The 12,373-nt window shown below is 36.9% G+C and overlaps 1 protein-coding gene across 20 annotated transcripts in view; it reads left to right on the top strand.

The window, feature by feature from the left end:
* Positions 1-12,373, top strand: part of LOC108141790 (sodium/hydrogen exchanger 3) — a 21,268-nt gene continuing 8,895 nt past the window's right edge. For 5 of the 20 annotated variants that reach the window (XR_001774258.2, XM_017265313.2, XM_017265320.2 and 2 more), the window contains exons 1-16: positions 1-420; positions 2,099-2,306; positions 4,083-4,346; positions 5,994-6,193; positions 6,304-6,424; positions 6,670-6,808; positions 6,876-7,093; positions 7,165-7,457; positions 7,524-7,649; positions 7,950-8,137; positions 8,489-8,627; positions 9,125-9,139; positions 10,377-10,433; positions 10,526-10,612; positions 10,678-10,759; positions 11,579-11,701. Coding sequence is in view for 18 of the 20 variants with exons in the window: in XM_017265313.2 (XP_017120802.1) it covers positions 1-420; positions 2,099-2,306; positions 4,083-4,346; positions 5,994-6,193; positions 6,304-6,424; positions 6,670-6,808; positions 6,876-7,093; positions 7,165-7,457; positions 7,524-7,649; positions 7,950-8,137; positions 8,489-8,627; positions 9,125-9,139; positions 10,377-10,433; positions 10,526-10,612; positions 10,678-10,759; positions 11,579-11,701 (2,680 nt within the window). In the remaining 2 variants the exon portion in view is untranslated. Of the gene's footprint in view, positions 421-2,098; positions 2,307-4,082; positions 4,347-5,993; positions 6,194-6,303; positions 6,425-6,669; positions 6,809-6,875; positions 7,094-7,164; positions 7,458-7,523; positions 7,650-7,949; positions 8,138-8,488; positions 8,628-9,124; positions 9,140-10,376; positions 10,434-10,525; positions 10,613-10,677; positions 10,853-11,578; positions 11,702-12,373 lie in introns of all 20 variants that reach the window. The other 15 variants (XM_017265322.2, XM_017265329.2, XM_017265331.2 and 12 more) reach the window with 10 other exon arrangements.

Consider the following 12,373-nt stretch of genomic DNA (forward strand, 5'->3'; position numbering starts at 1 on the left):
ATGAGCAATCGCACGGAGCAGGATTACGACAGTGCCACTCCGGCGCTGCAACAGCAAATGAATCTGGCCCGAAGAGCCTGCTGGAGGCGGAACCCATCCTCCAGCACTCAGTTACCCCCCCAAAATACAATTACAATTACCAGAGAGGCAGCCAGTCGCCTGGAGTTAGTTAATACCGAGATTGCGAAACAAATCGATGCAGAAGCTCAACCACCGAGAGATGAAACCAAAACAAGATTAGAACCACAAACTGCAACCGCAACACGCAGCACAAAATGGACATCCGACTGGCGGGGGATTCTCGGCAAAAGGATGCTGCTTATCTGCGCCTTAGTCCTGATCCTTGGACTCGTCCAGGGGCGGCCCAACACGAGCGCTGTGGGCGTGACGTCGGGCAAGGATGCAGTCACCCAACTAAATGTGAGTATGTCAAATTGCGCAATCCACAATCCAATTGAATGGCCAATTGCAATTACGACCACAGTAAAATTACTGTGACAAATAACTTAAAAATACATCAAAGATTAAAGTTCTAACTTATAGAGTATATTCTATATTTGTTTCAGTATGTTTAAAAAAATCATTAGTTTTTGACAAAGTTAATCTTTGTAAACCCTTTTTATCTGAAAAGCTGCTCTATAGTGTCATAAAGTATAGTCTTAATTGTAGCTATTAGCACTCATATATCAGATGAAATATCGACATGTTTATGTGGGAACCTTAAAGCTGCAACTGAAGACAAAAATACGTTGCTTTTTGTTTCGACAATTTATAACGTAATAGAAATGATATAATAGCACTCAAACCCCATGGTTATTTCCCCTTCACTATTTGTAATGTGATTTTTTTATTTTTTGAGCTGCTACAATTTATTGTAGTCAAAAGTGACAACTTGCTGACGGAATTACAGTTCTCAGACAACCCACGACAAAATGATCTCTGCCGCAACCACATTGATTTCTTATCATGATTCTAATAAAGTATTGATTTACTAATTGAGTATCTTGCCATCACTCATTCCATTTTTTTCTGGAAAACTACTTTATTCATAAAAATAGATATAATTGAAAGAGAGCGAAGCCCCAATTAATTAGCAATGACTTTGACGTCACTATTAAAGCTCTGTGCGCACAAAAGTCTAAACTATTAAACATCTGATTAACAACAATACGCAATTTAATATTCATTGAATGGCTGACACATATCCAACATTCTAGCACTTAGCTCACTGACCTACATCAACATTTCAAGCAGAATTTATGTGTAGGAATTGAAAAAGCTGACGATTCATTCGCAGAAAAAAATAGTCGAGTTTTCCGACTATTAGATACCCGTTACTCAGTCAATAAACTTCAAACTAAGTATTCCTCCTACAAAACAATCGAGGGTTAGGTGGCGCCATCTGTCGTGCAGCATAGACATAGATTAGAAGTGGTCGAGCAGCGGCAGAGCAGCAGAGGGGCGCTAGAGAACTTCAAAACCACATAGCATCTAAAATATAAGCTCGATTTTGAAAATTTTTGTGTCTACCGATAGATATGACCGAAACACACACACAGAGTCCAATACCTACGGTCATGCCTCAGAGCGATTTGACAGACGTGTAAAGTGTTTTGCGATTTGTGGGCGTTAGAGTAGGCGTGGCTCCGTTTTGAAATAAACTTGCGCAGATTCTACATGCCGAATCCAAAATCTCTAGCTTTTGTAGTTTTCGGGATCTCGACGTTTATACAGACGGATTCGGCTATAGATCCTGATCCTTCTACTTGTTACATACTTTTCAACGAACACAATATAACCTTTTGCCCTACGAGTAACGGGTATAAAAAACAAAAACCTTACTCTTTTGTGTACGAGTTCGTCATTAATAGAAGTGATTGTAATTTTCGATGGCGTGTTTCCGAACGCTTAATTCCCAAGCCACCAGGTCTGGATTTTATTATCCGCAGTTTATACACCATGTAAATATTTGATGTTTGCTATTGCGGGTATTGGAAATATTCGTGCACAGTGCATTTATCAATTTGCCCCCAGTGTTTTCCAATTATAAACTGCTAATGCCTGAGTTATATCGCTCTTCCTTCCTGCCCCAAAACAGCTGCCCATGGACGTGGATGTGGGTGTGGAGCCAACACAATCGGCGAAATTGCCTCGTTCGGAGGCACTGAAATCCAGCGACCAGGATGCGGAGGGCGGCGAAGCGCACAAGATGGAAAGGTATCCACTCTCCAGCGTGGATTTTGCTCGGGTAAAGACGCCTTTCATAATTGGAATCTGGATATTATCTGCCAGTATAGCCAAAATCGGTGAGTAAAGTAATCATATTAAAAAGGTTCTTACAGCACAACAGTGTCCTTTTAAACAAATAGTTTAATTATAATCAAAACATAGGTATTGAACTGATAGAATGTTTGATTTTTAAAACTATTTCAAGCCAAATTAAAGTCTTATATTTTTTTTAAGATCAACGAAACTTTAACTTGTATTTTATTTTTGGCATAAAGTTTTTAATTTGAGGGTTTAACAAAATATATTTTTTTTGTATTGCTTTGCAAATAAATTCTTTTTAAAATCAGGCATTCAGCGGTAGAAAAATGTATTTTAAATTCTACTTTGTCTAGTTTAACCCAACAAAAATCCTTTTTTTTAACTAACCAGCCAATTAGCAAAAATCAACAAGCTTTACCTTGTGCATAATACGCGGAAAATGTGGTTTTTATGGAGCAGTAACGAATCCTTTTCCTGTGGAAGCAAAGCCACAGTGTCTGCTCCTGGGCGTGGGTGTCTGGTTTATTTTGCTTCTGCTGTTGCCAGGCAAAATCAATATGGTTTATGTAATTCGTACGACTACAACGACGCCGTCAAGCAGATTTGCGTCAAGTCGGCGACGTAACCGTTGTGTGTGGGCGTATGGGTGCGAGTCCTGGCCGAAGGACATTGCATAAGTCCACGTTGCATCTGTGCAACAAGCCCCAGGATATGGGGCCGTGACCCTGCCCCCAAGCAACAATTGGGCCGCAAAGGCGGTACATTAATCATTTACTTTGATTCTCAACCACTTTAAAGTCTCTCGAGAGTTTATTAGTTTGCGCATATTTATTTTTGCCCCTCAATGTCGGAAATTTACCACTGCCAGACAGGTTTATCTATGGCCCTGCCCCTAACCTTGACTTCAGGCAAGGGAAAATCCATTTTCCACCCATCAAGGACTCTGGAACTTTTTTTTTTCGGCCCCGTGTGTTCCATTTCAATTTCTATTTTCGAGTGGGCGGACGCCAGGAATTTCGTTTTACAATTGGATAAGGGCCTGAAAATAGGCGAAAACTTATTGCCAATGCCATGTTGGCCAAAAACAAACTACTGGGAAGGTCGATTGTAAAGTGAGAGGCTTGGCGGCTTGGCACTTAACAAGGAAATAAACCAGAGTGCTTACTGCCAGATAAGAAGTGAAACATTTTGGAAAATTTTCCCAAAACTGGGTAGGCTTGCAAAAAACTTAAAGCCTTAAAACCAATAATTCTTTTTTTTTTTGTTTATGAGTGTCAATGTTACATTGATTAATAATCTATTAATTTCTTAAAGTTGTTAAAGTTTCACCTAAAAGTCGAATTTTATATCTAAACTAGAGGAAGCTCCTATCAGTTTCTTAATTAAATTCCAAGCACCAAAAATGCAAATTGAGTCCTTACATTTTTAACGAATATTTTTTCCCACCATTTTGGCTTTGTTTACGAAGCATAATTATCCATCCTTTTTGTGCTCTTGAACCCAAAATATTTTGTAAAAGGACTGGGTCAATAAGGCAGAAACAAAAGAGGGGGAACGAACTGGGGATGAAGGGCAAATCGGGTATAAACTAGAGAGGGGGGACCACTATGTAGAACAAAAGCCCCTAGAAATTGCATGCAAATTTGCCATCATCTGGGAATATTTTCGCTTTTATGGCAGGCGTTTTGTAATTAAGGAAAATATTTTGGTGCCACCACACACAAAATTCTGGCAATTGCGTTGCTGAATTTCGTTGTGTTTATCTAGTAATATGGTATGTAGTTTATATATTATATTTACATATTGTTTTTCAGGTTTCCATATGACGCCCAAACTGCATCTAATATTTCCGGAGTCGTGCCTGCTGATTGTCGTGGGCGTGGTCATTGGGGTGGTGCTCTATTTTTGCACCGACGTCGCCGTCTCCCCGCTGACCCCCAACACCTTCTTCTTTTATATGCTGCCACCGATTATCCTGGACGCCGGATACTTTATGCCCAATCGATTGTTCTTCGACAACCTGGGCACCATCCTCCTAATGGCAGTGGTCGGAACCATCTTCAACATAGCCACCATCGGTGAGTAGGGTAATCCGAGATGTTGATTCGGTTCGGTTCCAGTCCTGTCGTCTACTTGATGGCCAGGTAAACAAAGGTGGTCGACTAGTTGCCTTGGGTAATCCTATCCATCTCTGTCCATCAACTGAAGAATGGACAATAAAAGTTGTCGTTTAGATTCATCGATTGTGGGAGGTCAATATTCATTTGTTTGTTTGCACAGGGGTTAATACATGAGTAAAGTCAACTTAATTTATTAATGTCACACAATGTTTTAATGTAGTATCTATTGATTTGTAATCAATATTATTGTTTACAAAGTAATTTTGGTTTAGAACGTAAAAGTTTATAAAGTTTTTTCTTACCATTAAGTTAAAAAAAAAGCTAAAATTATAGAATTATTGTTCTTTCCATTTTAAAGTGTGTTTTCCATTAGTAAAGTGTTTCTTAGGTTTTATTCGTTATTCCTGTCTTATAAAATACGCAATACTTAGTCTCACTTGATTTGCTTCAAAATGGTTGACAATTACACAAGGTGTCAGTAGCTCTAGCAATTAGACACCTGATGCAAACAGAAGCTTAATCATACATTCATTTAAAAAATGCCGCCTTGTTGTAACCTTAAATAAACAGAGACAATATTCGGAGGGGCGTATATCTTTTTTTCACTGCCAATAAATTAAGCGGCACGCGAGGGGCGTGGCGACGCCTTTTACTAGATGACCGCTTAGTCGTGATTTACACAGAGTGTAACAAAAAACATGCGATTGATGTGGATGCTGCCACCGCAGATGTTGAAGTGCTCCAATAACAAAGGAAAAAGGGACAGGAAAACGGGGTGGCAGACGTCGGTTAGATGAATGACCGAAAACGCAAGCGGAATCGGCGGGATATACGCTCGAGTTGCCACAGTTACCCCGCCAACAAAAAACATCCAGACTTGCCAATTACTTATGCTTAACAAATTGGATTACATATCACAATGAGCGGACAACGCTGTTAACTTATCCCTCGCGATTCATTTGGAAAAGTGAAAATTGCGTTTCCATTATTCATTCGAGGCTTGTTATATAAGCCCTAGCTAACAAAGCTGAATAATATTTGTTTTGCACTGGATACTACTTCAAAAGATATTTATTTAATCGTTGAATTGCTTGTAGAAAAACAATTTCTTTAATAACAACATTAAGTTTTAAGTTGTTTCTGACTGTTGTAAATGTAATATTTATAGCAAGAATAATATGACTAATGCACATTTACACTTTTCAAACAATTCAAAAACAAATAATTAACGACACACATGGTCATCAGCAATTGGAATCGTTAGAAAGCTTTTGCAGCTTACATTATCTACTGATGCCACTAATTGTGCTTATTGAAGAGCCCAGCAAGCAATATTATTGCAAACATTCAATTTGCGTCGTTGCAAATTCAATTATTTCCAGGAAGAGAGAAGACTTATCAATTGACTTAAGTGACTTGGATATGCATTTGGAGAGCAACAAACTGCAACAGCAGTGTCAATGCCAAACGAACGGCCATCGATTGGCCAGTATCTAATTGAGTACAAGAAGCACTCTGGGAAATTGTTGGCTTGCAAATAGATCACATGCCCGTTGCATCCTCTGATTTTCCTTCTTCTTTTTTTCTTCTCCTCCCCTTCGAAAGGTGGCTCGTTGTACGCCTGCGGAAGGATGGGCATTTACGGGGAGGGCGAGACGCCGAATCTGATGGACGTATTTCTGTTTGCCTCCCTCATATCCGCCGTGGATCCGGTGGCTGTTTTGGCCGTATTCGAGGAGATACACGTCAACGAGATCCTGTACATTGTCGTCTTTGGCGAGTCCTTGCTGAATGATGCCGTTACGGTGAGATGGGTTTATTGATTGGATTGGATATATGGGTAGCAATTAAGTCAACAAGTGCCCGGCATGGTTAACTGAACTTATGGCTATATATTTATTCTACTGCCCCCCAGGTTGTGATGTACCACATGATGGAATCCTACAATGAAATTGGTTTGGATAAAATCATCGCCCAGGACATTGCCAGCGGTGTGGGTTCCTTCTTCGTTGTTGCACTGGGTGGCACTGCCATAGGTGAGCACATCTATCTATTTTGCTAATTTAATTAGATTTTGATAAATCAACCTTTTCTGAGCTATTTCACAGATAGTTAGAAATATTCTATCACATGTTATTTAAAATTTAATGAGCATGCTTTGCCTTACGATTTAAAATTGGATTTTATATTTAGAAAGATTTTTTAATTTAAGTCTTACATTTTTTTAAATATTTATTTTTATGTTAATAATAATGTTTTTTATACAAATTATTCTTTGCAGGCATCATCTGGGGCTTTCTAACTGGTCTGGTGACCCGATTCACAGATCATGTGCGTGTCATAGAACCCATTTTCATATTTGTAATGGCTTACTTGGCCTATCTTAATGCGGAAATCTTTCACATGAGCGGCATTTTAGCGTGAGTTTTTATTAAAGAAAAACCCTTTTTTCTTATAATGTAATTTATAATTTAATTTACCGAACAGCATCACTTTCTGTGGTATAACGATGAAGAACTATGTGGAATCGAATATCTCACAAAAGTCGCATACGACTGTTAAATATGCCTTGAAGATGTTGTCCAGTTCGGCGGAGACCATTATCTTTATGTTCCTGGGCGTGGCCACTGTGAACAATATGCACGTATGGAATACGTGGTTTGTGGTGCTGACCATTGCCTTTTGCTCTGTGTTTCGTGTTCTTGGTAAATATATATTTATAATATTATTAAACCAATGAATGTATTTGAATACCACAATATCACTATCGTTTTAGGTGTCATTTTGCTTTCGGCCCTAGCAAATCGCTTCCGCCTGCACAAATTATCCAGGGTGGATCAGTTTGTGATGTCCTACGGCGGATTGCGTGGTGCTGTGGCCTTTGCCCTGGTGCTGCTGGTCGACGAGAATGTGGTCAAGCAGAAGAACATGTTTGTTACCACCACGATAGCTGTGATTTACTTTACTGTCTTCCTGCAAGGCATCACCATCAAGCCGCTGGTCAAGATCCTCAATGTGAAGCGGGCCAACAAACGCAAGCCAACCATGAACGAGCGCATTCATGAGAGGGTCGGTCATCTATCTATTGCTAAGAAATATATATCCATATACTTACTCCCTTTGATTTGCCCTTAGTTTATGGATCACTTGATGGCGGGCATTGAGGATATTGTGGGCAAGACAGGAAACTATAATGTGCGTGATAAGTTCAAGCGTTTCGACAATCGCTTCATTCGCCCGCTGTTGATCAGAGATCTCAAGGTATTGTATGAAATTATTTGGGGTGATTGGGTTAGATATATATCTACAAGTGGGAAACTCTAAACCAAAACCTAAACTGCCACTTAGGAAATTAATGAAATGCATTTATTGGACCATATTCCCATGCAAAGTTATGAGCGAGCGTTAAACAAGAATGCAGATGAAAAGCGACGAAGGCAGCGCCGTAATTCAAGCATAAACATAACAAAGCAGAGCGAATACATTATTTAGTAATAAGAGAATTAATAAAGCTCAAGTCAAACTTAGTCGATTTATTATTTTTTTTCGATTCCAATTTAGGGCGCTGAACCGAAGATCATTGAGACGTACTCCAAACTGACAATGCGCGATGCCATGGAGGTGATGAGGCGGAATCCATCCACCATTGGCCAGATGACGGGCACCGAATCGATGAGCGCCCTGTTCCGGAATTATACCAATAACTATATTGGGGGCAGGTGGGCACCGCCAACCATATACACCACCTGGTAAACGAATTTTGGATCGAACGATATCTTGCCTGTACTCACACCGAAATTATCTCGTATATTGCATGAGTACGAATAAATTCGAAATTGATGTAGTTAATAATTTACCCCAAATTTAGCATGCATTTGCACAAAAACTTTAGTTAAACCAAATTGGCCACTAACAAACTGAACACAAGCACGGGGGGATCACAGAGATTTGTAAATCAAAATTTTGTGGAACCTCTCATAGACCTATCTTTCTATTTCTTCATATATCTAAAATTCGTTTAACCACTTCTTTGGTTTTCGCTTTAAGTAAAAACCTTTATGACCCATAAGATACTGATGCCCGTTTGATACGTTCTTTAGTCCCAGTCTGACAAATCTAGACAATACCTGTTCGCGTAATCTGGACATGGCTGAGCTGGATTATAATCCATCCAAGAAGGATCTGACTGATGCCAGGATCCATCATCTGTTGGCCGAAGAACTGAAGCCTTATAGAAGGGTATGTATCGACTTTCCGTATTTGCCTTTCCGTTTCCAACTCACGTTTTGTATTAATCAACTCTTGGTTGGAATTTCTATAGCAAACAGTTTTAACTTTAAATAGCCCCAAGAATATCACCTGCCCAAAAGTTATTTATTTAATTATATAATTTATATTATATCTGTCAATCTATATTATCACCTTTTCGCTCTATAATAATACCCACTTAAGAGTCTCTTTGTCAAGTTATTATGTAACTTCACATTTGACTTCTCTGTTCCGTTCTGTACTTTGGGCATTTAGTTTTCTTACACTCTACGCTTTTGGCTCTGAATATAAATATTTATGGCTGACTATATAGATATATTTGTGATTAATCGTTTATTTAATTTCTTTCCCGTTGTTTCGATACTCAACATGATCTTCTCAACAACGTGTTAAAATAAATCAAAACCGCTTCAAACTTTCGTGTGCCTAACAAATTAAAAATACAAAATTTTATTATCGTGATACAGGCCTCAATACAAATGGTACGAATAAATTGGTTCTTTGGGTTTTGTTCTAATTAATTTGGTTAATTTTGATAAACTCCTTTCGAATTAACTAATGAAAACTACTTTGTTAAATGTTATTAAACGTTGTGTGTCTGTACTTTTTGTCTGCAAAATTTCTAAATGTGTCTTCTAATTGGTGTTTTAATATATTAAAATAACCCATAAATTATGCTAAACTAATTTACCATAAATGGCTTGCAGAGCTGCAAAGCTCTTTGTGTAAAAGAAACTATAAAATACACCATTTTTATTTGACGAATTAGTCATTTCTAGGATGCAAATATTTAACAAACGATACACTTTTTAACTTTGTAGAATTTGATAGCATATGATCCAAACAGCAAAATATATGTATACACTTTTTTTTTTAAGTGTAAATTAATTCTGAAATCACAATTAACTAATTCCAAAGTAAAAATTAAATGATATTTTAAACAATTTGAGGTTTTATAGAGATATACATTTTGTATGTTATTCATCATTAAAAAAGACTTAATTAAAACTTTAAAAAATTGTACAAAATAACAATAGTGGTTTTTATAGCTTTATTTTGAGAAACTCAGTAACATTTTAAATAAACTACTCTATACATTCCAAAATATATCTACTACTTTTTCTTGCCAATGCCTAGTGTAAATGTTTAACACTTACAATTAACTCAATTAAATTATTTAATTCACTTATTTCACCTTAAATAAAATTCAATGAAATGTGTAAAATTTAAACCTGAATGTATTTTATTTTAATTATAAACTAAATCACACAAATAATATCTATGATATTCCAAAGTTCTTTTAATTTTTTTTTTTTATTTTTTTCCAAAAGCCTTATATTTCCTTTATTCCCATTGTCCAACCCAAAACCTATAACACATCTGAAACACAAATTTTGTTTGCCAATATTTGTTGTGTTCACAATTATGTATCGTAAATCGAAAATATTTGGGAAGAATCTCGAATCTAGGCTCAGCACTTGATAAATGTTAATCTATACTCATAAGATGTAAAAATGTTTGTGGAAAGTCGTTTACACTAAATCAGTTCATGGTTATGTTAGTTAAAAGCAATTAATCGTACTTTTTATATTACTTATTTAACTGTAACTGTCTTGTCCTGCAATTGTTGTAATTGCAAGGCTACATCTCTCTACTTACATCATTGTGCTGGCATTTTATGATTTCGAAACTTATTTTGCTCCATCAATGTTTTTACAGCACCGTCGTCTTAGTTATAGCCGACACGCAGTAGATGACAGAGATTTGTCAACCCAGGTGAGTACCTGTCCACCCAAAACACCAGCAACTTTCCTCTGTCAATTTTCAATAACTAAAGTCATTTTAAATAAATCTTTACTCTCTTGCAGGTCAATTACAAAATGCAAATGAACTTTAGACGCATGTTCAATGATCGCAAACATCACAAACGCAGCAAACGTGGGGCCAGCAATAAGGTGAGGGATCTCGAAAACTTCTTCCACAAGAATCCTATTTTAATGGATATACCCATTATCCACAGGAGGCCAAGGAGAACGTTAAGCAGAATCATGTCTCGTTCCACGATTTCCAACAGAACGGCACCACCAAGCAGCTCACCAATGGTACGGAATCGAGTTCAAACCATTCACGAAAAAAATCTTACAGAAAAAGACATACTCACAATTCACTTAATAAATATCGTAGATTAGAAATAGGTAAATGACGCTAAAATCAGCAACAAATTTTTAAACAATCAAACAGTAATTTGTTCGAGTCGAAACAATGTCCATAGAGTTTATCTTAAATCAATTCGTAGAATTATTTTAATGTTATTTTCTTTAAGTTTTCCTTGTACAATGATCTGATCAGACAGCGTAAGAAATTTTATTTAAATGTTTTTTAAAAAATCATCCGCTGTCTACTTTTATACGATTCTTTGTTTGTAGTGAAAAGTGTAGTGAATTTTAAGTTTAAAACACAGTTTCATGCGTCATACGTACCTAACTCACTAAACCTTTTATTTTAATTATCTCTCATTTAGAGCACTCTACTAAAACCCAATTTTTAATTTAATTTTCCAAATTGAATACTAATTTTATAAAGTAGTTTGCAAGGTACAGCTATCAAGTTAGTCATATGTATTTCATTTAGAGCTAAATACCTTACAAACTTCTACAAAAACCATAACCAAAATCTTAAAAATTGGTATTTAATTGGTAACTTAATTGATTTCAACTGAATCCTTCTCTTTCTTCCCTGCATCGCTCTTCCTAACTACTGATGCCAAAAAAATAAAAAAAACACACACTCAATTGGCCAAAAAAAAAAACCGAAACCAAAATTGTGCACTAATCGAAAACTATAACCCAACCTGCAACACACATACATAATTGTACTGCCTGTGCCCATTTATTTGTTAATCCAACTCGAACCATTTAAAGACTATATTAACAATGTGCTTAATGAAACAGCCGAGGAGTGCCAACAGAATCCCAACGAGATCAATGTTGTTGGCCCCAGCGACGATTGGGATGATGGCCTGACCTTCACCGCCAAGTCATCACGTAAGTGTTCTCATTACTTTACCGCCAACCATTCGTATTTCTTAACCAATTTTTATTTTCCGTAACTAACATTTGAGTTAAGAGGAGGTTGTCTACACTGAGCATAGGCAGCCCCTAGGATGGTTAACTGTCCTCCTCTCCACATATATCTTTGTTTCTCTGCGGCTCTGTTGGCCAGTTTTCTATACATAATCAGCAGTCATATGGCAATACCTGATAATTTCCATATCCTGGTTGTTGCCCACCTTGTGTTTGTTTTGTTCACACAAAAATGCCATCAATTAAATAATCGTATCTGTTTTTTTTTTTGCCTGAAATGAAAGGAATCTTCAAAACGTTTTAAAAGTATTTGTACATGAATCGATTAGTTGAGTAGCTGAACAAAGTTTCTGTAGTAGGTACCTATAATTAATGATACTTAAATAACACAATTGTTTTTAAACAAACGATTATATTACGTTTTCAAAGAAAGCTTTGCTAGTCCTGTTCATTTTCCGTTTTTCTCGTTTTAATTTCTTGTTGTACTTTTGCATTTGTTTTTATCCTACCTCCTAAGGAGAACCTAATAAAAGCTATAACAACGAACTTTCTACATATTTTTTCTTGTTTTATGCCTTCCCAATTATTTCGAAAAACAAATCACTTCAAAAAAAAAAAAACCAAAACACAAAC

Source organism: Drosophila elegans, unplaced genomic scaffold (assembly GCF_018152505.1).
Source record: "Drosophila elegans isolate 14027-0461.03 unplaced genomic scaffold, ASM1815250v1 contig_814, whole genome shotgun sequence".
In the NCBI taxonomy this organism is placed as follows: Eukaryota; Metazoa; Arthropoda; class Insecta; order Diptera; family Drosophilidae; genus Drosophila; species Drosophila elegans.